The 26,993-nt window shown below is 42.0% G+C and overlaps 2 protein-coding genes across 6 annotated transcripts; one reads left to right on the plus strand and one right to left on the minus strand.

Moving 5' to 3' along the window:
• The first annotated feature begins 462 nt into the window (after positions 1-462).
• Positions 463-4,030, plus strand: arpc4l (actin related protein 2/3 complex, subunit 4, like). The gene is made up of 6 exons (XM_039798532.1): positions 463-615; positions 1,340-1,458; positions 2,606-2,717; positions 2,827-2,922; positions 3,156-3,326; positions 3,493-4,030. Exons 1-6 carry the CDS (start codon positions 613-615, stop codon positions 3,496-3,498), a joined length of 507 nt encoding a protein of 168 aa, XP_039654466.1. The 5' UTR covers positions 463-612; the 3' UTR covers positions 3,499-4,030.
• A 984-nt stretch (positions 4,031-5,014) lies between these two features.
• On the minus strand, positions 5,015-26,993 carry pfkfb4a (6-phosphofructo-2-kinase/fructose-2,6-biphosphatase 4a). 5 transcript variants are annotated; one of them, XM_039796708.1, is made up of 14 exons: positions 26,781-26,993; positions 19,348-19,464; positions 19,107-19,203; positions 18,948-19,014; positions 18,766-18,840; positions 18,623-18,679; positions 18,409-18,530; positions 17,269-17,476; positions 17,011-17,157; positions 16,810-16,914; positions 14,483-14,612; positions 11,783-11,845; positions 11,594-11,658; positions 5,015-5,903 (listed from the first exon to the last, which is right to left on the minus strand). In XM_039796708.1, exons 1-14 carry the CDS (start codon positions 26,833-26,835, stop codon positions 5,844-5,846), a joined length of 1,368 nt encoding a protein of 455 aa, XP_039652642.1. In that variant the 5' UTR covers positions 26,836-26,993; the 3' UTR covers positions 5,015-5,843. The 5 variants fall into 5 exon arrangements, with proteins under 5 accessions (XP_039652642.1, XP_039652639.1, XP_039652638.1 ...); XM_039796705.1 differs by lacking the exon at positions 26,781-26,993 and adding an exon at positions 21,336-21,606; XM_039796704.1 differs by lacking the exons at positions 5,015-5,903; positions 26,781-26,993 and adding exons at positions 8,175-8,963; positions 21,336-21,605.

Below are 26,993 nucleotides of genomic sequence, written 5' to 3' on the forward strand. Positions count from 1 at the left end.
CCATGATGGAAAAAACCATTGCGATTAGAGAGGGGTGTAAAATACATTCATATTAAATTATGGCCTATTTTCGATCAAAAATAACAATTTTAAGAACAAAATAAAAATTTCACAAACATAAAAAAAATGTAGGAGTATTTTCAGATATAACCATCTATCAAAACATACTTCAGTATTTGTGAATGTATGAGCCTAGTGCTCGAATGGTATCATCGGAACAAACCATTTTGTGTCATGATGCATACAAAATAGATTGCCGCTAAAAACTGGGTCATATGTAGGTAATAACGTTGTTATTTAACATATTTTATTCAAGAACAGATAACACAAGGTCAAAATACTTATCAACTAATGGTCGCTGACCGATATGGCTCCTGTTCACAGACCGGAATGGACGCATCCTAGGGTATGTTCGTTTTATAGAAAACATACTCCACCAGGGCGGAGTAATAAGGGCAAGCGGCATCTTTTCTGGTTTGTGGGGAAATCCGTGTCTTCAAAAGAAGAGCTAAATGAAAACCTAGCGCACCCCATTTGTACCAAACGATGTAGGATTTACGGAAGAGGAGTCCCAGGCGTGGCTGAGGAACTTCCGTCTTTTACAGCACGAAAATGGTAAGCCTCTTGCACTAAATGTATCTTTATATTTCATTACTTATCAATGTATCTCCGCTAACTATGGCTACATTGAAGGGGAGATTAGCTGGGCTAGCGATCGTGTTTCTCATAGACGGGATTTCTGGTTGGCTACTGTGAAATGAGAGGACGGGCATCCTTGATACGGTTGCAGAAACTCAATTGGTCGAGCTGAGCTGTCTTTTTCTCTCGGCTCCTTTTCTCATCGTTAACATTAGCTCTCCCAAAGCTTTGTCAGTAGACGGTGGGGAAGTTGTGTAACGTTATACAGAGGGATGTAGAAGGACGTAAATAATTGGAAGGATCTGCTATGTCAGTCACCCATCCACTGACCTGAATGCAAGCGAAACCATTTATGCTGAAATAACTCGCATCGGGTTGATACTGATTTATGATTCATGCTTTTCTTTCTAAAATGACTGTTAAGTTGTTCAATCGCCAAAATATAAATGTGGAAAACTGTAAGTGTTGTGGAAGGGGTGCAGGGAGCCCCTGCATCCAGCTCATTTTTTGGTTGTTGTTTTCTTGGTTCCTGATCAAACATGACCTCACAGGCTGACCCTGCTGGTCGAGTCATCCTCCCTAGACTGGGAGGTCCAGTTTGCCCATGTACCCTGATCTAAATAAGAAATGCATCTTCTAACAAGATCTTATCTGCAGTGGGGCCCACCCAGACATTGATCTAATACTAATTTCTCCTCAGACAGCGACTCTGCGCCCCTACTTAAACGCTGTGAGGGCCACATTGCAGGCAGCCCTCTGTCTGGAGAACTTCTCCTCTCAGGTGGTGGAGCGGCACAACAAGCCTGAGGTGGAGGTCAGGTATGTGTAATAATGGCATGTGTTTGGAGTTAGCAGTCTCACTGGTTGTCCCCCTGCTCTGCAGTTTCTCCTCCTGTGTCTCCTGCCTTTTAAAGGGAAACTTTGCCAATATTCAACCAACTTTTATCATAATAATGTGTGTAGTATGTGTAAATGCACTAAGTTAAACTTCCCTCTATCTTACCAGTTACCAGTGCCCAGATCTCCCTACTCTCAGGCCAGCGGAAAAAAAATCCAAGTGAGCGCTTGACGCGAAACACATACCTTGGAGTTCTTTCTGCTGGCCCTAGGGCTGTTGCTCCAACTACATATTGTACTTCTGCATTACAGACAAAGAGTATAAAAGCAGATCGAGAGAGATAGCCGCCCCTCTTTCTCTCAGCTGTTTACCCCTCATTGGGCTGTGGCGGCGCAGTGCATTCTGGTAGTTGTAGGTTTTCTACGTTTTGAACGAAAGGGAATACCACGGTACATTTTCTCTGTTTTTTCTTTTGTCATTTGGCACTAATTTAAAAACTTTTTTTGCACTGTTACTGCATAGACAGCCCAGTTTTATGAAAAGACCCTCTTTCCAGTGGTAAAATACTTCTTTAAGCTGTTTGCAGATCATCTACAGCTGTCGCACAAGTCCAGACTTGTGCAAACTTGCATAAAAAAATCTAGGAGGGAAAAACTGACATAAGCATGGGCAAGGCTGTAAAATAGGCCAGCGGGGACTTGGTGCAGCCTGTTTGGAAAGTGTCTTCCCAATACAATGAGAAGATTAAGAGTTTTTCAACAAGTCACTTTAAAGCAACACCAAAGCAATTTTCCTCTTCGGTCCCCCTACAGGTTGGAAGCGGAATTGCTCATTGTCTCATTCAAACTACAGATCCTCTACCCGATCTGGCAAACTTGCATAGTGCGGTTATAGCCGATTAGAGGGCCGCAAAGCGAATGCAGAAGTGGCGCTCGAGTTGATGAATCACTATAACGATTTTGGAAACATTATTTTAAGGTACAAGAGAATCTTTGGTGTTGCTTTAACTTCTAAGGTTCTATTTAGAGCCATGTAGGGTCTCGGGCACAATGATGACTTTTAGTACCTAGAAATCACAATCATTTCCAAGTTTTCACCTGTAATGGGTGGATTGTGCTGTGATTACAGGAGCAGTAAGGAGCTGCTACTTCAGCCTGTGGTGATCAGCCGTAATGACAAGGAGAGGGTTCTCATCGAGGGATCCATCAACTCTGTCAGAGTCAGCATTGCTGTCAAACAGGTGATTTAAAAACAGCAGGACTGTTTTTGGTTATGGAGCTAGCTATGCACATTTCCTCATTTTCTTTCACAGTCTAACGGCATAAAAAAAAAAAACTTCTTCACTACAGGCTGATGAGATTGAGAAGATCCTGTGCCACAAGTTCATGCGCTTCATGATGATGAGAGCAGAGAACTTCTTCATTCTGAGGAGGAAACCAGTAGAGGTGAGAGAAGAGAGAGAGAGAGAGACGGTGTGAACTTTTTGAATGGCAAAGAGCATAGGGCTCTTCATGCACAGATGTTGTAGACCCTATGTCCAAACATAAAATACCTCATTATTTACAATGTGTATTCCCATGATTCCAATTACACAAGTTCTATTATCGAATTTCTAACGTGTTGACCAGTCTCTCTGACTCACTTCTTTCTCATTTCCTCCCTTGCACTGTGATTTCAGGGATACGATATTAGCTTCTTGATCACCAACTTCCACACGGAGCAGATGTACAAACACAAGCTGGTGGACTTTGTCATCCACTTCATGGAGGAGATCGACAAGGAGATCAGCGAGATGAAACTGTCCGTTAATGCCAGGGCCCGTATCGTCGCTGAGGAATTCCTCAAGAACGTAAGAGATTTGGTTTTTATGGCAAAAATTTGGCTATTGTATTTGTTTTGGTTTTTTTCTGTATATTACAGTCAGACTCATAGCTGTAATCATATACACATTTTCATTGTTGTAGAAGACAGAAATGCTTACATGGAAAATAATTTCACTTCTTCTCTCTCCACAGTTCTGATGACGGTGTTTGTCCCACACAAGCTTATAAAAGGCTCCATGGGCCAATCAGCACAAGAGTGGAGTAAGCAGCCAATCAGCAAGGAGATGAGAGGAAGATGACTAATCCGGCGATGACACCCTTTGCACCCGTCTCGTGTATTTCCCTGTACTCATGAATATCAATGACTGTATATAATGAAATATTGACCAGTTTCATTTTCAGCCACTTAGAACAAATCCCCAAACAAAGGCGGGTCCTTAAAGTATTAAACAAGTTGATAGCCATGAATACAGGGGCATTGAGAACGTGTTGTTGCAAATAAAACAGCCAGGTTTTTGTATTTTGTGTAAGAGTCTGCGTGTTCTGTCATTGCCGTTTTCAAATTTGTCTTCAAAATGTCCCTGTTCAGGAAACCCGTGTTTGTGGAAAGTGGTCTGTGTGGCTTTTCATCACTGACATGGAGCGAGAGCTGTCCGTAAAGAAGCCACCATGTATGAAAATAATGAAAGATAATAAAACTCAGTTTTATACCGTTGGTATTCCTAATTAACTTCTGTGTCATTCATGGTGAGCGTTTGTGCTGCTGCTGTACCTATACATGGTTATGTTCTGCTTCTGAGGAAGTTGTTTTCAGTCAGCATTTTGGCCACATCTCACCTTATACACAGTTCCTGTGTTATTTGAGGAAGGGGAAGTAATACCTTCATGGTGCAGGCTGTGTGTGAACCATTTTAGTTGTACTGTAGCGGCCCTTGCATGGACATAAGGACATACAGTAATTCACTGATACTTGTTCCTAGTGTGTGTTCAACACAAACGCTGGGGCTATGGGACTTCTGGTATAATACTGTTCTCAAGCTCTTCACCTTTAAGAGAATGCTAACCCTTGTTTTAACTATTAACTCAACCACTTTTGGATTTTAGAGGAGGAACTGTGTGGCATAATTATGACTGATGAAAATGGCAAGATAAACAGATAATAGAGTGATCTCCTGGACACTTCCTGCTCATAATCAAATATTTACACCGTGCCAGTTCACCTGTTGGATTCTGACCGTGCAGCCTCCACTTCCTCGTGCTTCACCAGTTCCTTATCTCAGGGAACCCACGTGAGACAAAAGAGGCCCGTCCAACCTCCATCAGCTGGCACCATCTGATTGGACCAGTCCACCAGTCCCATTATTACCCAGCCTATCCATCTGACCAGCACACTCCACATGATCTCACTAAATAACAGCTGAAACAATTAGTTCATCTGCAGAAAATTTTCTTTTTTTTTAGCTTTTCAAATGTAAATATTTGCTGGAGATAGTATACTGGACATCTTTGGGTTTAAGGCAGTTGGTAAGACAAAACAACATTGTTGAATATGTCAACTTGCTCTGAGAAAATGTGATGCCCATTCATTATTTTCAGACTTTTTATAGACTGAAAAATCAATCGAGTACTTGAGAAAGTACTGGCAGATTAATAGAAAAATTATCCAAAATATTAGTGCAGCCCTAATAATAATTAACCTCACAATGACAAGAGATGACAACAGGTTGGCTTATATAAAACAATAGCATAACAAATCCTTCATTACAGTGAAGCTGGGACGTACATTTTGAAGTCATGAACCATATAAACGCCTACAGCTTTGAGCTAATATTGCATTTTTGCATTTCCAATACCTTGTGTGCCAGAATGCGTTCTTCACAAAAAACAAATTCAGATTTTATTGTAGGTCTGTGTAGAATCATCAGCCGTCGCCCAGTCCATTCATTCACTCCTTCGTTGAATCACCACATAATAGTCAAAATAGTACGCTTTATAGTATTGTTTTCCATGTAGGTTTGTAACCTTCAAATTGCACTTAATCGCTAAAGTCACATAACAGGGATTGCACTATACAGTAACATGTCAAAACATCAACAGCAAAAAGATCATTGATGAAGCCACATGGTAAGTACTTTAAAGTTGTTGAGTGTTAATTTTACTGCTGCACAATATCAACACACTGTAACCATACTGAATATAGTAACAAATAGGAATAAGAATATGCTGTGAGCTACATTTTTAATCCCCTCTGTGCAAGACAACAGTTTGATAAATAATCTGGACCAGCTATGCTGAGTGCCACTCTGTGTAGCTTTGAACACTGATGCTCAAAACATAAGTTCAGGTTGAGCTGCATCAAATAAAAAAAAAATTTAAAAAAAGAAGATGAACATAAGGGTTACAGAGGTGTTGAAGGACAAGACGGAGGCACATCATCACCCAGACGGGCACCACTGTGAACGGGCTGTGCAGACCGGGAAAGTGAAACGACCACAAGAGTCCGTCGAAAGGGAGCGAGAGAACGAGAGGTCCGACTGCTGCAGTCAGAGGTGAGGGGGGACGGTCTGCAGGGCGTCTCGAGTTGTACGATGGATGTTCACATTCTGGAAAGAGGAACGATTCAGCGTCAGATTCCTTTTGAATAAACACTGCATTACACAACAAAGCCTTGTAATTTAGTTACCATACATTAAACACAAGGTTTAACACAGGTTGTTTTTGCACTAGCGATAACTAATACCGTATTCTCTTCATGACAGTTTGCCATATTAGAAAATTTTTTCCATCTTCTTGAATGATGCATCTACAGGTTGGCCACAGATGATTTCACCTCTTTTTGAAACTGTGCTGGATTCTTTAGGTTCCTTTAAAAATGTATTAAAAAGCTAACAGATGCTGCCATCAACATAAAATGACTCACGGTAGCAGCATTTTTTTGCCTCTTGAATTATGCATTATTTTTCAAGATGCGTTTATTTGGATCATACCATGTACACGGTGTCTTGGTAAACTTTGACTTAGTTTTGGCATTACGAGATCGATTTTTTATTTACAAAAACTAACTAAGCCTTTTAACAAAAGCTCAGTATTATTAGCGGTGAACATCAGCATTATCAATATCACATTTTGTCACTCTAAAATCGAGGCAGAAAAAAAAAAGTGCGTGTGACACAGTGAGTGTTTTGTTCAGGCTGATGAATGGCAGCTCTTTCTTGTGCACCCCAGTGGAGTCTCTGCATATGAATGAATGGGGAAATGTGAAGCTCCAGTTTGCGCAGCAGAGTAAGCAGGAAGGCCACTGCACTGAACATCTGATCTGCAGATAGCACGTATAAAAAGGAAGTGGTCGGCCACTTTTGATCTTCAAGTAGTAGGAGTAGGAAATATCCAGCTCAGTCTAGATGTATTTTATCTTAAGATATACCTTCAAGGTAAAGCACATAACCAAAGAGCCTAACTTTCAGATATTAAAAGAGGAAAACTGGTTCATGCAAAATGTTCTAAAATGAAGCACAAGAAGAGTGTTGCAAGGATACATGAAATGGTTGAGTGGAGTTTATTTAGAAACAAACAGAAAAATCCCCTCTTTATTTCTGATCAGAGATAAATAAACTTAAGATCCTTGACATTGTCAACAAAAAACAACAATAAAACAAAGTATTTCTGTAATTCCAGGATCTTCGTTAGACAGTGTTGGACATCCTTAAACTAGAGACAAACTGGAATAGAGGACATTTAATAAGGAAATAAACAGAGCTGTTTTTTTATGTGCAAAATATAAAAAGGCACAACCTTGTTTTGTGTTGTGCAATACTGTAAAACTAAGATTAGAGTGTCCTGATGTCCACCAACAGAAATATAAATTGATGAGACTGCTCAAATGTAACATTGTAAAATCAGTTAATCAGACAAGATCAATGAGAAAACAGAAAACATCACTAATCAATTCAACAACAAGAAAAAGGTGCTGGAGTTTCATTGCTTCACAGTTGGGATTTACAGCATCAATTAAACATTTTTTTTTTTTATTCATTCTCCAAAAATGGGAGAACGGAAGATCTGTGTTTTAGGATTAAAGCAGCACTAGAGAACTTTCCCTGCTTCGGTCCCCCCCTACAGGTGGGAAGGGGAATTGTCCCATTACATGACATTGTCCAGTTCATTCCATAGACCAGGGCTCTTCAACGTTTTTTAAGCCGAGGACCCCTTAACTGAAAGTGAGACGTAGCAGGGACCCCCCTACTACATATTGTTTCAAATGAAGTTGCATATTAAACTGGGCCTACAATAATGTCCTTCTTACATACCCTTTTTGCATAAGCAATTAAAATATCAATTGTTGGCATGATTTTATAAATCATATTTTAACGTTACACATGTGGCACAGTGACTCTAGGATTAACTGTATCTGTGGGCTGATATCTTAGTGACTACTTTGCCTATAGGCCAGTAAGCCTATCATCAGTGGGGATTTATATTTGCTAATAATATGTTGGAATTATGTTAAGGCATTTTAATTTTTTTTTAAAGATAATTTGGAGGCCCCCCTGCAATGACTCTGAGGACCCCCTAGGGATCCCTGACCCCCTGTTGAAGATCTATGCCATAGACAGTTAAATAAATGGACAAATCCACGCCGTAGACGTTCACGGAGACCAGTGAAGGATATTAGAAGCACTTTTCCGGTGAGCGCTGAGCGTTACTGAGCAGCCTCCACCTGAGAGAGACGACGTAAATGTGACCAACCTGTCTGAAAGTTGTAAGTCTTCTGGTAGCTGTGCCAAGAGACATCTCAATCATTCCCAATCTTACAGAAACGGAGAGCGTAGGTAGATGTAAGGAGATAACATGGGCAAAGGCTAATTACTGATCACTAACATGCTAGTTAACATTAGTAATTAAACCTAAACAGCTAACGTAAGTCGAAACTGCCTGCGAGCTTCTCCTGTACTATACGGTAATTCCTCTACTATGCGACAGAAAGTCGAGTGGTTATGATACAAAGCGTCCTTTCAAGCGTACTTCATAACGTGAGGTACAAGTTAATGGAGCCTTTTATACATTGTCGTGTTTCTTTGGAAATAAACAACGGACAAATAGAGTCTTTAAACGCTTCAGATGTAAAGTTATTCGCTGTCAAAGTGACACCAAAATGAATGGGAGTCAATGGAATGCTATCGTAAGGCGATGGCTTGGTAGCATCAAAAAGTCTCCATAGGAGGGGATGTTCGCTTCCCCCCTTGGTTCATTCAAACTACAGATCCGCTACCCGATCCGGCGAACTTGCGCAATGTAATGTAATGTAATGTAATGTAATGTAATGGACAATTCCGCTTACAACCTGTAGGGGGGCCGAAGCGGGAAAAGTTCTCTAGTGTTGCTTTAATAATGAAAATTAGAAACTGGATTCCAGTCAATTACCACCACCATCACGTCGCAAAATATGTGAAGGGAAACAGAAGATCAGAACAGTGATTCAATCAAAAGGAAGGTGGAGCAAAAAGACTGAGTTTGGCAGGTACATTGTGCGTCGGAAGGGTAGACTGTGCATAAAGGAGGGTAAAGGAGTATGGGGTTGGGGGGTTGGGGCGAGAGGTTCACCCTCATTGGTGAGCTGGCACTGTTAGCAAAGCCTCCTCTGACATCCGCGACACTTCTACGTTCTGTTTGATAAAAAAAAAAAGCACACAAAGAGGGGGAGGGATCAAAACACACGGGAGATATGACATCCACTGCACACAGACTGGGCGAGAGGTTGAGGTGATGAGGTTTTTTTCACATGGTTGAGGTCTTTGTTTCGGTCTTTATGACCCGTGTCCTTGCCAGTTATATGTTGGCAGATTAAGTCAAGAACAAATAAAACCACTTCACGGCCCGCTTTGTCTTAGAAAATGTATCAAGACGATTTATCAGCTACAAAAACTCAAAAAGGAACACGCTGACTTATTGGGACTTTTTATTCAGCGTATCCCCCAGAGTTAGATAAGTCCATACATACCCTTCTCATCTCTGTGCATGTCGTAACTGCACCCACCGCTAGCCTAGCTTAGCCCAGATCCTGGAGGTAACCGGCTCCATCTAGCCTACTGCTCCCAATAAGTGACAAAATAACACCAACTTGTTGTTATTTACATGTTGTGAATTGTAGAGTCACAGTGTGTACAAATAACAAGGTCACATGAGACACAGCCATCTTCTAACGTATACATGCTGGGAACTATATTCTCAGGAAGGGACACACTCTACTTGGTGAGTGTTGGTCCGCAACACCTGAAAAGCACCGCTGCTCCTCACCAAAGTGCTTCTCAGGTGCCCGGTGCAAAATCACTCCGCCCAAGTAGCAGAAGTATGAGAATATAGTTCCCGGTATGTATACAGTTAGAAGATGGCTGTGCTCATGTTACTGTGTAACGCTATGTCTCTACATGTTATGTAAATAGGAAAATGTCGGCGTTATTTTGTCACTTATTGGCATGCTCAGGCGGTTACCTCAAGATCTGTGCATGCTAGGCTAGATGGAGCCGTTACCTCTAGGATCTGTGCTAAGCTAGGCTAGATGGAGCCGGTTACCTCCAGGTTCGGTGCTAAGCTAGGCTAGATGGAGCCGGTTACCTCTAGGATCTGTGCTAAGCTAGGCTAGATGGAGCCGGTTTCCTCCAGGATCTGTGCTAGCTGTAGGCTAGATGGAGCCGGTTACCTCCAGGATCTGTGCTAAGCTAGGCTAGATGGAGCCGGTTGCCTCCAGGATCTGTGCTAAGCTAGGCTAGATGGAGCCGGTTACCTCCAGGATCAGTGCTAAGCTAGACTAGATGGAGCCGGTTGCCTCCAGGATCTGTGCTAAGCTAGGCTAGATGGAGCCGGTTGCCTCCAGGATCAGTGCTAAGCTAGGCTAGCGGTGGGTGCGTCAGACAGAGTTACGACACGCACGGAGATGAGAAGGGTATGTATGGACTTATCTAACTCTGGGGGATACGCTGAATAAGCTAAAGTCCCAATAAGTCAGCGTGTTCCTTTACGATTCCACAAAGGGGCTTGATGTAATGGGCAATCATCAAATCCCAAACGTCACCTGGAAGTGTGAATAAATGATCCTGATTGAATTGATTTTCTAAGCGTCACATCATGTCACATTACTCATATAGAGACATATTTTCTGTCATGATACTTGCATTATGACAGGTGTATCTGACTGAGAACTATTACTGGCTGTTCGACCATCACTGTGAGACTACGTTTATCAGTGCTTTTCAGCCTCAAACCCTGTATGAAACTGTAACATGATCCACTCAGAAGCATATTTGTGTGAGGGTGAAAATGTGGAGCGTTACAAGCAATAGGAGCCTTAGTCATTGTTGTCATCCTGTTGTGTCCTGGTAACATACACTACTGTTCAAAAGTTATATTGATGCTTTTCTTCTTTCCTTTAATAATGGCTATTTTAACAAAGATAAAAAACATAATTCAGACACCAAATGCATTATTTACGTTTTGGTAGAAGAATAATAATGATGATGATGAGGATTAAAAGCATACAGTGTTGCATGACAGTGGAGAAAACTATTCTTCAACCAAACACCCTTCGATTTTGAATTTGTTTTCCAATCCAGAAAAGCGTAAGTGACCCTCGATCATTATTAAACCACAGCGGTGCATTTGGCCTCTAAATATTTTGGGGAGCCTTTTTCTTTTTAATAGGTTTAAACTGATCGTCAGTCCATAGTACAGTATGTTCAGCTGATATTTCCTGATCCAGCACTAACAGCACTGACCCTAGACTAACTTCCTATTTCACTGGTCAGGTTTTAAGAGCTTTAGCTTTGCAGGGGCACCTGGATCGCTCACCTGGTAGAGCGCGCGCCCCATGTACAAAGGCCTTGTCACAGCGCCGCAGGTTCAACAACCCTCATACAAAATAACATTTATTTGTAAAGGAGGACTGTCTATAACCATAAAGCACGAAAGACCATTCAAAAATATAGAGTAGTCCTCTCTGAGCCATCGGACTGTACCCAATCAAGCTTTTGTGGCAGGCAATTTCAAACTTTTGAACGGTAGTGTGGTGTAATCCACACATAATCCCACACAAAGCTGCTCTGAGCTCATTACTATTCCACACCACTGATTATAAAAACATGGCCATCAGAATAAACTGAAATATGACATGCAACACCATGATGTTCAGCACCTGAGGCTGTCGGACCAACCTGTTTATGAACCATCTTATCTTGCACAATGTGACTCAGTTGTACTGCGTACGCTTGTGTGTGTGTGTGTGTGTGTGTTTTATACCCACCTCTGGTCTTTCTCGGTGTGTGTCGACTGCATCCACATTTAAACTGATGGACTCCACCTTACAGCCTGAGCAGGCAGACAGAAGATTTGTTTCATTAGTACAGGCGACAGGAAATTGTGGGTTTTGATTTGTCATTACTGCTCATTAGAAGTATATTATAATGATATGCTAATGGTTGACCCGTCCTACCGTAGGCCACTGGCGTTAGCTTCAGCACAGTGTGCAGCGGGCACTTCAGGTAGGGCAGCTCCTCTGTGTGAAGACAAAACGCACAGGTTCGTGAAACTCCCCGGACAATCGACAAACTCTCGTTCCTGTCTAGACTAACTAAAATATCGCCAAGGACACAAACGGGAAGTGATATATAACTTGAGTTAACAACTATGCTTGTTACTGTAAGTGCAATAAAATTCTGTGATTGTAAAAAAGTAGAGATGCACCGATTACAGCTTTCTAGGCCGATTCCGATTTTCATTGAGTTAGGCCAGCTGATACCGATTTTAGCCGATTCTGATTTCATTTTTTCGAACCACTTTACAGCACACGCAAATATTTATTTTTTTATCTTTTCTTTAATAGAACATTTTTTGAACAGATAATGGATCACTATAAAATAGAACTATATAAATTACTCCTGGTGTGGGAAAGTCACACACATCTAAAGAGAAATGTTAGAACCATTTCCTTCTTTTCACATCCAATATCCAACAAAGAAAATGTGATTTGGGTTTTTGGGGTCGTCCCTCCACGCCCTACTTTCTCCTTGCAGGTGTTGCATATTTTAAACGTGTTATCTTCTGCACACACGCTGAAGAATTTCCAAACAGCTGACATGTTGCAGGTTAATCCACGAGGTTCCCTACATGTGCGACAATAGACACGCACTTCACACCACGAGCGGGTACGCGTGACACACGGTGGAAAAGTTGAAAGGAAAAACAGACTGGGCTGTCGCGTCCGTGTGTGTGTGTGTGTGTGTGTGTGTGTGTGTGTGTGTGTGTGTGTGTGTGTGTGTGTGTGTGTGTGTGTGTGTGTGTGTGTGTGTGTCCTTGAGAATTTAAACTCGTATAACTTATGTTGTCAGTTAATTGTAGCGTTGACCGGCATGAAATCGGCATATGTCAGACTGACCTGCCGGGCGCCGGTCATGGCCGAGCACGTGAAAACCGGCCAATTCTGGTCACCGGCCGGGCTATCGGTGCATCTCTAGTAAAAAGTTATTTATCAAAATGCCTTTTAACAGACACAAACTTTCAGAAACGCTGTTTTTTTCCCACTGTAACGTCCGCAGTGTCCCATTCACCACTGGTACTTTATAGCAACCGCTATGAACAAGCGAAGAGGATGAATAACAGTAACCTAGCTCTGGGGAGCTTATTCCCCAGAGTCCTTATGTTTTGTTTTGTTTTTTGCACAGCAGTTTTCCTTGGATTAGAGTGACACCTAAATCATGGTTGCAGCTGTCGCTGCTATGCCATGCTACACCCTGCTACGCTCTGCAGTGCCCTGCTACGCCATGAACTACTACAACTACTATTTCTAGTCATAGTTCCATTATCTTTATTGCGACTATTATTGCCACTGTTCATCAGACACCGCCTACCAAGGGCCTGGGTCTGTCCGAGGTCTCTCTCTAAAAGGGAGTTTTCCTCGCCACTGTCGCACTAAATGCTTGCTCTTGGGGGAATTACTGAAATTGTTGGGTCTTTGTAAATTATAGAGTGTGGTCTAGACCTACTCTATCTGTAGAGGCTCATAAGATAACTCTTGTTATGATTTGATACTATAAATAAAATTGCAACTGATTTCTGATGACTTTTCTTTATCCTTTTCAAACTTCACTCAGTGCTTTGATGCCAGCCATATTATTTTATTTAGATTTGTTTCCGGGGAGATACAGACTTTATAGTATAGTGGCTTTGATATTGTAAACAGTGCTTCTCGATAAACAATATTTTTTTATTTCTAAAATATAAATTCTTAACCTGTTCTGCATGTATTCTTTTAAAAAAAAATAATAATCTTTAAAATAGAATGGATTATTTCATAGAAATAAAAGAAGAACTGATAAGAGTAGTAGCATCAACAACAAAACCCTTACTACACCCATCCCTAGTCTCCAGATGTACTATAAACACTGTCAGATTTTGTTAGTTTAGTATTATGAAAAAAGGGAATGAAAGTATATTTTTAATATTACATTTTTTATACAGGTTTTTGCTACTTAGTGAATTTAGTGAGTTCCTACATTTCCCACATGGCTGTTTAACCACTTCTGAAGAAGTCCACTAAACAGAATTTGTGTTTATCTGTGCAGGTTTTTTGTGTATGTTTTTATATGTGTGGTAAGGTGCCTTGCTTAAAGACCCCACAGGCTCCTTAAAGGTACCCTGCCACACACAAAACCGTTTTTACTTGCATTTTTTGAAATATGTTAGGTCAATATGTGTTTGTGTTATGTCGTGAATGTGAAAATGAACTGCTGCCTCCTCTGTCAGCTCTAGCCACTGAACAGAAATAAGCGGAGAAATCAGACCAATCACAAAAGCTGGTCAGTCTGACATCATGTTGCCTGAGCTCATTACTATTCATGAGCTCGCCCAGTTGCGCTGGGTAAAAGGATGCTGATAGCCAGGCTCTCATTGGCTAGCTGTTAGCCAATCAAAGTCAAGCAGCTTAGCTCGTTGAATATTAATGAGAACTGGTACAAATCGAGCTGAGTCTTCCTGTAGGCTTTCTATACCACGCTAGAATGGCTTGAAACAAGGTAACCAAGGCATATTTTCCACAAAGAAATGCTACAGAGTCCATGGTAGAACTTCAGACATTACCACAAAGTAATGAAATACGTGTGGCAGGGCACCTTTAAGGTTAAGTTTAATGACTGACCTGCTGTCTTGTCCAAGAAGTAGGCCAACAGGCAGCGCATGACGGCCTGGTGACAGACGACCAGCACGTTCTCTTGCCGCTCCAGCTCCATAATGACCGGCTCCAACCGCTGCACCAGGTCCTCATAGGACTGAGTCAGAAGAGACACAAGAGGCAAATCAGACCGGCAGAAAGCAGAGCATGATTTCATTGGAGAAACATTATTATCAGCTTAAAGCAGCTCTATCAATATTTATGATTTTTCTATTCCAGATATTTTGAGATAATCATTAAGAGCACACAATGACCTTTCCATTTGAGGTAAAAACTATAGGTGCAAGTGGCAATTCATGGATTCAAACCCTTTGTTGGCCAATAGAAGGATTGGACTGAATTTATAATCGCACTTTTCTAGTCTTAATGACCACTCCAAGTGCTTTTACATATTACAGGCACCATTCACACACATTCATACACTGTGGCCTAGGCAGACATATGAGGTGCCACCTGCTCGTCAGATAAACATTCACACAAGTTCACACATGGATGGCGCGGCATTGGTAATAGTTTAACCACACATGAACCATGACAAAACTAAAAAAATTGGCAGTAACAAACAGATTTTTTTTTGGCGCCATAGCACATTGCGCATCACCACAAAACTGTAAACATAGGGGCTTCAAAGAATAAAGAAAATAAAGTACAGTACATACTGGCCATTTAAGTACAGTAGGTTACCAAAAATAGTGACATATAACACATTGAACTAAATATGGCCCTCGAACATGTCTTTACATAATAAAAACATGTCAATGTCAAATACTTTCAATAAATTAATTGTAGGAGAAAAAAAATCAAAGTCATTTAAAAATTAAATCGCGAACAGGTGTGAATCGAGATCACGATTTTATAATGATTTATCGTTTAGGCCTAGTAACAGTTAGGGGGCCCAAAGACACTTTGACATGGGACTGCAGGGCCCGGGATCTGGTAGGCGACCACTCTTACCACCTGAGCCACAGCCGCCACTAGGAAGCAGCCCTATCACCAAACGTCAAAGGCGCAAGCAGAATTGAACGATTTTGGTCTTTACAAAAGCTGAAAAGTCAGATCATTTAATGCTGTATTGAAAAAGGGATGAGCTCAAGCACACACCTGTTTGATCACTACAATAGATGCAGCATTTTAATAAGTACCGCCATCTCGCCTTCCTTAAAATCGGATTTTCAGATCGAAACTTGGTACGTACGCTCAGATCATCGTGCCAGATGTCTCAATCGATTTTAGGCAGGATTACTCAAGATGAACTTGAGTTATAGGCAACTCCCTGCTAAGCCCTGTATCTCAGTCCCGCAAGGCTGCATACCAATTTTGGTGTTGATAGGATCAAAATTGACAAAGTTCTATTCATTTTTACGGTTTTTCACATTCATTATTTGTAGCGCCACCATGTGGCCGATTGGGCTCATATTTCTTGCGAACCGAATGCAGATCATTTCCAGTCATTGGGCCAAGCTTGGTGTTTTAGCTCATTCCAGCTCACAGCAATTTAAGCTGCGGCGGAAGACGACAAATAATAAAACAGAGCAAAAACATTTGAGTTGTACAACTTTGGGTTTTAAACTCTAATAATAAACCGGAGCAAAAACATTTGAGTTCTACCCCTTCAGGGTTTAAACTCTAATAATAAACTGGATCAAAAACAATAGGATTCAAACCCCCTAATAAATGATATATAAAACAGAGAAAGAGCTCTAAATCTGTAAGTAAAAACATCCATACAATCCATTTGTTCACACACATTCTGCTAAATAATCAATCTCAGTTAAACAGATTGACATTTTAGCAGGTGGAAAAATCCATACAGGCCATCTAGACCAACAAGCTTTAACAAGATTCCCCAAAGCTCTACATCAGCACTGTCCGCCTGGGCAGCCAACTAATGCCCACATCCATCTTCCTGTCCTGTGTTAGATTAATGGAGATATAATGGGATGGACTTAAGGTGAGAACAGACCAGCGGGCATTCAGACACACAGTAAGACACACAATAAACAACGTGATCACACGCATGCACACACAGGCTCATTAGCAGAGAGTAAGTGGCCAGTAGCCATCTGGATGCTGTTTAATTACGTGTGAGTTTAGATGAGAGAGAGTTTGTCCCTATATTCACAAAGGAGGACCAACTCTGCTTTGGAAAATTCCAAAATTCAAACAGAGACACAATGTCCACAAGCGAGCTACTTCAACGTTACCATACAAAAAAAACAAAAAAAAACACTTTAACAGTTACATAAGCACATCCCATCATTAGACAAAACATAACGTTCATTTTAGCCACAGACCTCTCCTTTCGGGTACCGATAGCGGTATTTGTCCTGGTCCCTCAGAGCAAACTCCAGAGGGTAGTGGTCCTGGATCTCTTCATACATCATCTCCTCACACACACCCTAAAATTACATCACACACACACAGATTAAACTTCTTAAACACCACCAACATGTCAGCAAACAGCTGTGCTTAGCAGCCAAGAACGTAGTACTCACTGCATCAATCTCGTTCAGGACCTTCCACTGTTCGTAGGGCACATTAAGAGCCTCAGCTGTCTGGATGGTTCTCTTCATCTGACTGGTCCACACCTTCAGGTCGCTGATGCCCTGTTCTAGGATGAACTGGCTCAGCTTCTTCCCAAACTGCATGGAGAAGAAGAAAAAAGAAGACACTTTTCATTTTTTTTTACCAACTCACCTAGTCAAGTAAAAAAAAACTCAAGACATATCTATTGTTGAAAAACTGTGATATACTTCTTTGCCTCTAGGTGTGAGGCCCGAGTCTCCTCCGATTCGCCCGTTGACATTGAGCTCGCTCTCCCCGTGGCGGCACAGGTAGATGGAGCGCGGCGTGATGTGAATGTTCATGAGGTAGTAGACAATACGGCTCTGAATGTGGTCCAACACCCTGTTGACCAAGTAGCGCTGACCCACATCCATGATTTTGATGTAGGAGAGATCCCTGAGAGGAGACAACAGACACGGTAACACCGGGAACACGCACGCCAGATGAAGCGCCGCAAAGCGCTGTGATTGTGAAGTGTAGATTCCTGGCTGTTCATACCAGCCGCCCATTTTTCCGCACCAGTCACAAAACAACCCTTCTCCTCTCCACTCTACGGAACATCTCTCGTGTGTGTGTGTGTGTGTGTGTGTGTGTGTTTCAACATAGTTTGATGTGACTGAGCCAAAACCAGAGCATAGATTTGAGAACCACGGCATAATTACAGTAGTTAAGGAATAAAAAATGAATCACTGCATAAACCTATTGTTAATAATGATGGTACAAATTATACGACATAAATAGAATTTGTGATTTCAGCAACTGTAGAACGTCTGTTACAAAAGCTTGAAATGTCACTTCTATCAAATTAAGTGAGGACGTGAAAACACAGTTTGTGTGGTGCCACAGCGTCACACTAGGCAAAAGGCAGGCAAATGTTTACTCCGGACCTTACTTGAAAAGCAAATGAGCGCAGACACAGAGGACTATCCTACATAATTAATGTCATAACAACCTTTGGAAATATTTCTGAATTGAATAGATCTGCAAGCATGAGCAAAAATCGAAACAGTCAAATTAATGTTTATGCACTTTAATATGTATATAAGTCAAACAAACTGTAATTTCCAAAAACAATGTTTCCCTGTTCTATCGCACGTTAGCGAGCTTTGCTGCATTTGCTTTTCATAATAAAACAGAATTGTTTAACATGAGAAAAGCGTTGGGTCGCTTAAAATCTTCGTCGGACAGGAAATACTAAACTAGTGCCCCATCGTTCTGAAAAGACCAGTGTACCTGAATATATAATTTTCTAAGATAGTTATTCCCATAGTTTAGCAAAGCTAGGACATCTTTCCTAAAAACACTCTCCACTGCAGCTTACAGCTCACCTGTCCAGGACTTCGTCGAGGGTCTCGTAGGAGTTTTCATAACATTTGATCCTCTTCATGAAATCTTCCACTGCTTCTTCGGTGTTACAGTTGGTGTAGTCGGGGCTACCCAGCTTCACTTGCTGGTCAGTGAAACGGCAAAGAAGTGAGTACAACAGGGCCAGAAGTTCATTTTCTATTGAGATCAAATAAACCGATAAACTTGTACACTTGCCACTATGTTCTCCTGTATGACATCTGGGTCTTCACACACCGACTCCACGAAGAACACCTGAGAGAAAAGGAGGAAAACTTCAAGCTTAGTTTGCAGTATGCCGATGCAGTATGTCCTCCCAGAATTGTGACCCAACAAGATACCTTAAAGCCATTCTGCTCTGCAAACTGGATTATGGTTTCCCTCCTTTCTCTGGTGGTGTTTGTTGCATCAAAAACCTGTTTAACACAGACAGAAAAAAGTGGGTAAGATTGGGCAGCATTGCACACTGTGTTTGATCTGCCTGAAACATTTCAACTAAAACAGCATTTAACATTTCACCCACCGCCACTTGGCCTCCTTCCTCCGCGAGATACTGTCGCACATCGTTCAACGCTGCTGAGGCACATTGTCTGTAAAAATCACAGACAACCTCATTCACTTTGGTTGGTGGTTAAAAAAATAATAATTGTTACGTTAGTCCGAGTCCAGTTGCCACTCTTACCGTCTGATCTTTAACCCCTCCTCGTTGTCTGGACGGAAGAACTCAAAGGACTTGTAGATCTTCACACACTCTCTTCTGTACTGTCCAACATTGAACTCTAGTGGAAAGATGGAGGCAAGGACACTTGAGATCACCTTTCTCTTCAGCATGAAACTTGTGATGCACATCCTGAACCAATTCCCTTTATTCTTTAGAACTGATGCTTCTACAATACTATTCAGCAGAGCCCAAGAAGTCGTACCTCTGGTGGGCACTCCGATCCAGTTAAGATAGCGGGTCAGCTTCTTTGAGATATAGGTCTTCCCCCTGGCAGGAAGGCCCACTGTCACAATCAGGGTGGGACAGTTGGTCATACATACTGGAATGAAAGATGGGAGGGGAAAGAAAGCTCAAGTCATGTGCTGATCACACATAATGCACATGGAAGATGAGAAACTTATTTCAGTGTAAAATGTGTAATGCCTCAGCACAAGCATTCGTTTATCTAAGGTTTTGTTCAACAATTATTTTCACAGCTGCAAATATGCCTCCATCACCATTGGCGATTTTTTAAAATAAATTTTAGTGCTTGAAGTCAGAGTTTGCAAACTTGTCTGTTAGTGACAGAGGACAAATAACCAGTCCCTCCAGAGAAACGCGATCGCATAATTCAATGCATAATCAGCCAAAGTCTGTATATTTATGCGGGGGCTGCATTTTTTTTCAAATACGCAGCACTTTCGCCGCATAAATTGCCGATTTCCGCGCAAAATATGCAGGGCTTGCACGATTTCATAATCCCCGCATTTTTGTTGCAAAAAAAGTCACATATATATCTTAGCAAAGAAAAATGTTGCGTTTACTTCACACAAGAGCAGCCATTTTCCCCTGTTGCCATGGGAACGTTATGATATTATTAATTACGCGACGCGAACATCATCGAAAAGCAGGGTGTTGGGGAAATCACATTTTTTCTCTTTTTCCTCAAACCGCAGTTTTTGCAAGTTCAAGTTCATCGCATAAAATTGCATAAATATTCCGAATATTCCATCGCATTTTTTAAGAAAACGTGCCGCATAATCAAGGATTTTTGCCCACAACAATCACAAAAAAAACTCAGCATTTTTCTGGAAGGACTGAATAAGGTTCAAAGAGCTTGAAACAGGTTTAATATCCTGTGTTGCTGTCGCCGCTGTGTGCTATGCACCTGTAACCAAGTCAAGGAAAGGGTCAACAGAAACGTAGTTTTGGCCAATCGGAGGAGGTTGTGCCAGTAACACTTTTGCAAGGCACTGTATCCATGTCACATTCTCATTAGGGGGCCGAGCCCCCCTAAAGGTCTGATCCTAGAATCGCCCCTGTCCATCACTTTCAAAATCTCCCCTTATACTACCTTGCATATTACATCACTTATAAAAGTCAATATTAACATATATTAGATTGTCCTCCTTATAACCACGGCACTCTGAGACTGTAGCCAGCCAGGAGCAGAGTTCACGGTGGCACCAGGCTGCGCCCGAGGAGTTGTGAAACGCTGCACTTTAACTACTCAAGACATAAAAGAGAGATAACAGCTAGTTTCCACAGACACTCAGCAGCAGTGTGTGCACAGATGACTGGGTCAGAGTGCGTGACAGGCTGCTACTCCACCATATGCATTTTTTTGTAAGCTCACGTCCATGTTTCCCCCCCTGTGTGTAAAAGCATGGCGAGCATTGGCAAGTGACCAATGTGAGTGCAGATGAAACACAACAGCACATCCACAGGGGGAAAATCATCCACATGACTGCACGCATACAATTCCTGTTTACCAACAACTAGTGCTTGGCTTCTAAATAGTCTCTGGATTGGCGCACACAGAGACGATAATGAGATGGACACCCCTGGTGCCAGTCCTTTCTTCTCCATGCGAGCAGCACTCATCTGCGGCCAACATCATGTGAATCATTACATAACCGTGTGAACCAGATGGCTGCAGCAAACAGCAAGGCACCTGAACTCTGGGCGAACTGTGGTCCACGCGTTTATCGCCGTTGTATCGTTAGCTAACACGTCACAGCAGGTTTGGATATATGCTAACCTAACGTTAACGTTACATGCAGGAGGGAGGGAGGGAGGGGGCGCGAACTAGCACGATTTAAGTTACCACAGTGCTCTCGCATGCACACAACAAACCTCAGACAAAAGAAATGACGCATAACAGCCGCCCAAATCATCAGATGTTAACTGACGCCGAGTCGTCATACGCACTCTTTCTTTGAGAAATGTGTTTTTCAGGAAGGCCATTTTTACACGGCATCCAGATCTTCTTGAGAGGGTTTTGGGTGAGCTCCCGCGGATTTGACGGTGGTTTGTCCTCCATTCTGTCCTGCGGTGAGGTGGTGGCAGCCGCGGCGGGAACACGGGGCCTTTTCCCGTGATGCTGCTCTGAAGATGACCGGTGTTTCATCCGCGCTGTTCTGCGGTGATGGAGAGATGGTCTTGGTGGATCCGGTCGCCGGTCTCTCTCTCTCTCGCTCTACCTAATGTCACGTGCTTCGGTCTGGCCACCACAGCCGGCCGTAATAACTGTAGTACGGGCGCAGCACATCCTCTGCTTAACCGTAAGTGACATGAGCTGTGCTCAGCCACAAACACAAGCAACTTGCAGCTGTTTTTTTTTGTTTTTTTAAATGTATACTTAACCTTTCCTTACCTGAAAATGACCATTTGAAAGTAAATTTTCAAGAAAGTTTTTCCATATTTCGAAAAGTCATACGTCGGTCAAACGCTTCATAATATTTAATATGGCTCAGAGCGCTGTGCACTCCACTCATCCGTAAATTTTATTTCTGCCTGAATCATAGATTTTCATAGGCAATACAGACATAGCCTACATCTTCCACAATCCAAGCTACTTTATGACATGTCTTTTGTTTTGAAAGAGAGACCCCCTAGCACTGATTTTCCACATAGACAGTCAATGATTTTCCACCATGGGTCATGGCCAGTGGATGTAAAAAGAAGGTCCTGGCATTGGAGATGGGTCCCAGAGCCAGAGGTGGGACATTACCCCTTAAGCTCTGAAAGCGAGGCGCCATTGGAAAATGCACCAATAATAGACTAGTGTGCTAGATGCTGAAAGAGTTGTGCTACTTTAATAGAAACCCTTTTTTTACAAAAGATGTTTTGACATGTCACTGCATTAAAGGCACAGGTGTAACTAATAATGCAGGCAACCCAATGTAGGTCAAATGTTCACTCTACCTCCATTAAAGGTGCAGTAGGTAAGACTTATATAACTAACTTTCTGTCATATTTGCTGAAACAGACCCTATGTTCGAGTAGAACTACATGAAGCAGGTCATTAAAAAAAAAAAAAGCTCCTCTGGCACCACCTACAGCCTGTAGTGCGATTTGAAAAAACCCACCCCTTCCTGATCAGATGCACCAATCAGGGTCGGGGTGTCTAACTGTGTGTCAATCACTGCTCATGCACACACATTCATTCTCCCTTGTGGGGGGAGGGGCTTAGGAGACCGTTTTGGGCTTTAGCGGAAAGGGGGGAGGAACTGAGAAGTTGTTGATGTTCAAATTTTTGGGCTAAGTCCTGGATCTTCACAATCCTACCTACAGCACCTTTAACTAATCTGGATCAACAGAACCTTTCCACTGTGCCGGGTGCCCCTCACCTTCCGCTCTCTGTGTGTTGCCGTTCTCAAAATCCCTTCGCTACGGTAAACAACAAACTTCGAGCTAGTAAGCTACACGCTGAAAATGGCAAGATTTTGGATCGAAAAGAAATAAGGAATACGTTTACAGCATTTACAATCTAACTGGGACGTTTTGGGACTGATTGGTGGGACGTCTGCCCAGTAAGCACATATACGTTGCCGCGACGTATGCAAAAGATCGCTTCATCTGCAACTGATCGCGGGTCATGCCAGTGAGCAAACGCTCAAAAACCTACGCATTCCCGCTGCACTTTGATAACATCGCCAAGATGTAGTGGCGACGTATGTGTGCTTAGGCTACTGTGCTATATGGACAAAGTACACACAGCGTTACTGCATGAGTAAATTACGATTAAACATGATGCAGCTTATTTTAATAACTCACGTTACTGCATTGTGTGGACTGTGTTAACTTCATTTAATATTTTGTGGCGTTTTATTTTGCCGGGTGCAAATGTGCAAAACTTTCTGAGACGATTTTGCAGAGCCACCGTCACTGCGTCCGGAGCTTAGCGCCGTCCAAGACGATTGTTTTAAAGAAATGCAAACAACCCTACTATCCTGGAATTAATGTGAGGTGTAGCCAGACCTTACCACAGCGATGTGGAGATAGTCTATGTCTTCACCAACTCCTAGGGAAATATCTGGCTCCTTGGCTGCGAAATGATCCATTATGTTTACCAGGTCTGTCTGCTGTTTCTGTAACTTACAGTACAGAGCTTTTTCACTGACAGCAGCTGCCTGCTTTGGCTGGAAATTGGGGTTGATGCGAACCAAAACAGTTCAGCTGCGAGCCGTAAAACCAAATCAATGAGCTGAGAGACGCTCAAACGCTTCATAGTGAGGGGAACTGCAACAACGAGCAACTGTAATCAACTCCTCTCACATTATACAGTCATTTACTCCACTGTCTATATAAAAATATTATTATTAGTGCAGCTTTAAGAGGAAAAAGTTGTTAGAAATTTGTTTGGCTGGCAAATTCTTTTTTGCCATATATATTGCCGCATGTATTGCCATGCAATAGTCTCAATAATCTGTATCCTTAATGGAAGCAACAACAAGAAAAACAAGAAAAAGATAATAAAACATCCACTGTTTGATTTGGAGACTCCACAACCACGGCTTCAGCATAACACAGAAAACTATTTGTCATTCTACAGTACATGCAGCAGAGAGAGATTCCTGATGAACATTTAGAATACCTCAGGGGGCTATGTAGGGGTCAAGGTGGTAAGTTAGACTTTTAATATGCAACCTTAAAGCATAAGTGCATTATTATTTTTTCAAATTTTTAATAAAAACTATACTACTACGGCAGTAGTACTACCACACCAAATGAAGTGAACGCTGAGAGAGCAGCAAAGAAAAAAACGGAAACCTAGATATGCTGCTTTAAAAGGCCACACACACCCATGTTCCCCTTGTTATGTGGCCTGATTCCACTGATTCCACACTCAACACTGTGTGGTAACACAGTGTAACATGTACATGTATGTAACATCAATGATGACTGAATTAAATGTAACTGCTTCAGTTTCAGGGTTATCGTGCAAGCTGGCTCACTGTCACACTGACTTACTGGAACATTTGAACAGAACAGAGCTATTGTTTTTGTTTTTATAATTTTTAGCACTATCATGTAGCACTTTGAGATTTGCGTAAATATAAAGTGCATTACAAATTAAATGTATTATTATTATTATTATTATTATTATTATTATTATTTGATGTTAATTAGTAACACCTGTGCTTTCCATGAAAAGCAAAATATCTTCTGTGAAAAAGATCTATTTGGCAATAATGCTATCTATACTGTCTCTTGGCAGCTTACGGAAAGTTCTCACAAATAAAATCAGCAATCACTAAGTGACAAATGTTTTAAAATGCTTATTCCTTTTCTCACTGAGGGCATTCAAGGTAATCCCAACAAGCATGAGCTGACAATGTCCATGAGATGGCAGCATTACTCTCCCTCTTTCTCTGGCTGTGTGTTGACCCAGGCATGTAAACTACCAGTGTATAAGAAACAGCTGTAATGCAATCCAACTCAACAGCCCTGCAACATATTATATATTTCCTATACATGTAACGCTCATAATGTTCAGACTTTATGGGGGCAAAGGTGTCAGAGGATTTGTATAAAGGTGTTTCTAATATTCTGTCCATGTCATGTGAACAGAGTACCTTTCAAATGAATGATAAGATAAGATAGACTTTATTAATCCCACACTGGGGAAATTCCTGTGCTACAGCAGCTCAAAAGAAAAAAGAAAAGAAAAAAGAATGCAGTCCATTAACTCCACTGTCACAAGGGCTTAAAGGGATACGCCACTGTTTGTTGAAATAGGGCCTATCACGGTCTCCTCTAGCTGTAGATAGGTGGGCCAACGCATTTTTTGTGCATGCATCGTTTTAGTCCGGTGCAACACCGGCAGCGCCGCTGCTAGTTAGCTTAGCGTAGTGAATGGAATCCTATGTTGCCGGTTAGCATGTTGGGAGTAAAAGTGAGCCAACAAAAGACAAAAAAACAGCCTAATTACTTGCACTGAGACAAAAAATGCATTGGCCCACCTATCTACAGTCAGGGTAGACCGTGATAAGCCCTATTTCAACAAACGGTGGCGTATTCCTTTAAGAAATGGAGATAAATCCACACTAACATAGCATCAACAAAAAGTGAACATTACAAGCTTTACAACGACAGGACATTTTGCATCTAGGTGTTGTATTGGATTGAATTGCACTGTGCAGGTACAGTTTCAGATTAGCAGGCCTATCTGTTCATCTGTTTACCCGTTCCTTATGTACTATCTGATGCACTGGTTATATTAAGCTGTAGTGTCAGTCTTAAGAGCAACAGGGCCTGTGACCTAAATATGGTGAGATGGAGGTTTCCTAATTAAATAGCTCCTAATCTCTCTCAAATTCCCTGACTGCTAGTAGACTATAATATATGTCAGGTTCATCAGGTCCACAAATAAATGGCACACTAACTTATGCTATAGGGATATCTTTTTTAGCTTTTTCAGCCAGGTAATATAAACACACTGCAGCGCAAAGTTTTGAGGGGGGGAACACTCAACTGTGGCGCACAGTACATTGTCAGCTGCATAAAATTTGATCAGGAAACATGTAGGCTATTTAAAGTATCTTATCGTAGCTGCATTAAGCTTGGGTAGCCTGTGTGAGAACAGCAGCAGGCAGTCATTCATATACAGTATGTGCACTATGGGAAATATAGTTTTCAGATTAGATAGTTTTCATTGAGGTTAAATCTTGCATACTACTTGAACAGGAAACAGCTCTGTGAGCTCCTCCTCCAAGCTGCTGCCAGCCAGGCTCTGATTGTAGCTAACAGCCTTTAGCCTGAAATATACTGGACAAGTCATTTCCAAATATAGTGTGTTTACACTCGGCAGTAAACCAACATAGAGACCGCTTCAGATCACGAACCCAAATATTCAGTGCTTAGAAGACATCTGATCGCAGCAGCCCAGTTTGAGCTGTACCAATCACAACCATAAACACAACAAACAGCCAGGAAACGCAAAACCATCAACCTCGGCAGCAGCATCTCCAACATGATCAGTGTGTAGGACATGACCATATTCATAACTGGAAAGAAACCTGATGGGAGATCAGCTTTAGGCTACACGAAGTATTCAGATTGTTCTTTGTTTTTAATTTCGTCAGCAGTCAGTCCAAAAATATCCACCTGGCTTTTCATCCTCTGTTTTTAAGCACAACCGCTGTCACAAACGAGGCATGGTCACTATTAATAAACCGAAGATTGTCGCCTGTTGTTACTATGTAGGGTAAACTCGGTGACGTACAGCGCCGCACGTACAGCACATCGGCTCTTGTTTATGTCTTTGAAGGGCTGCTCGACCTGACCCTCTCTGTCATCCCGTTACAGATGCACAAGTTAAACTCCTGCGTGCACGGGTCTACTGAATCCTTCAAGGCGTACGTCTCTTACCCTCTCTGTCCTGGTTCTGTGCAAGCTTGGTGCGGCTGGAGCAGCCTCTCATCATGGGCGTCTGTCTGATGGAGCGCAGTGCCTGGCGGTGTACGTGAGTCCAGCAGCAGCCTGCTGAGTGCTTCACTGAGACTCACTGTACACACCCACTTGTGTACAGTGAGCATCAGTGAAGGGTGTGTGTGTGTGTGTGTGTGTGTGTGTGTGTGTGTG

Source organism: Perca fluviatilis, chromosome 4 (genome assembly GCF_010015445.1).
Source record: "Perca fluviatilis chromosome 4, GENO_Pfluv_1.0, whole genome shotgun sequence".
Classification (NCBI taxonomy): Eukaryota; Metazoa; Chordata; class Actinopteri; order Perciformes; family Percidae; genus Perca; species Perca fluviatilis.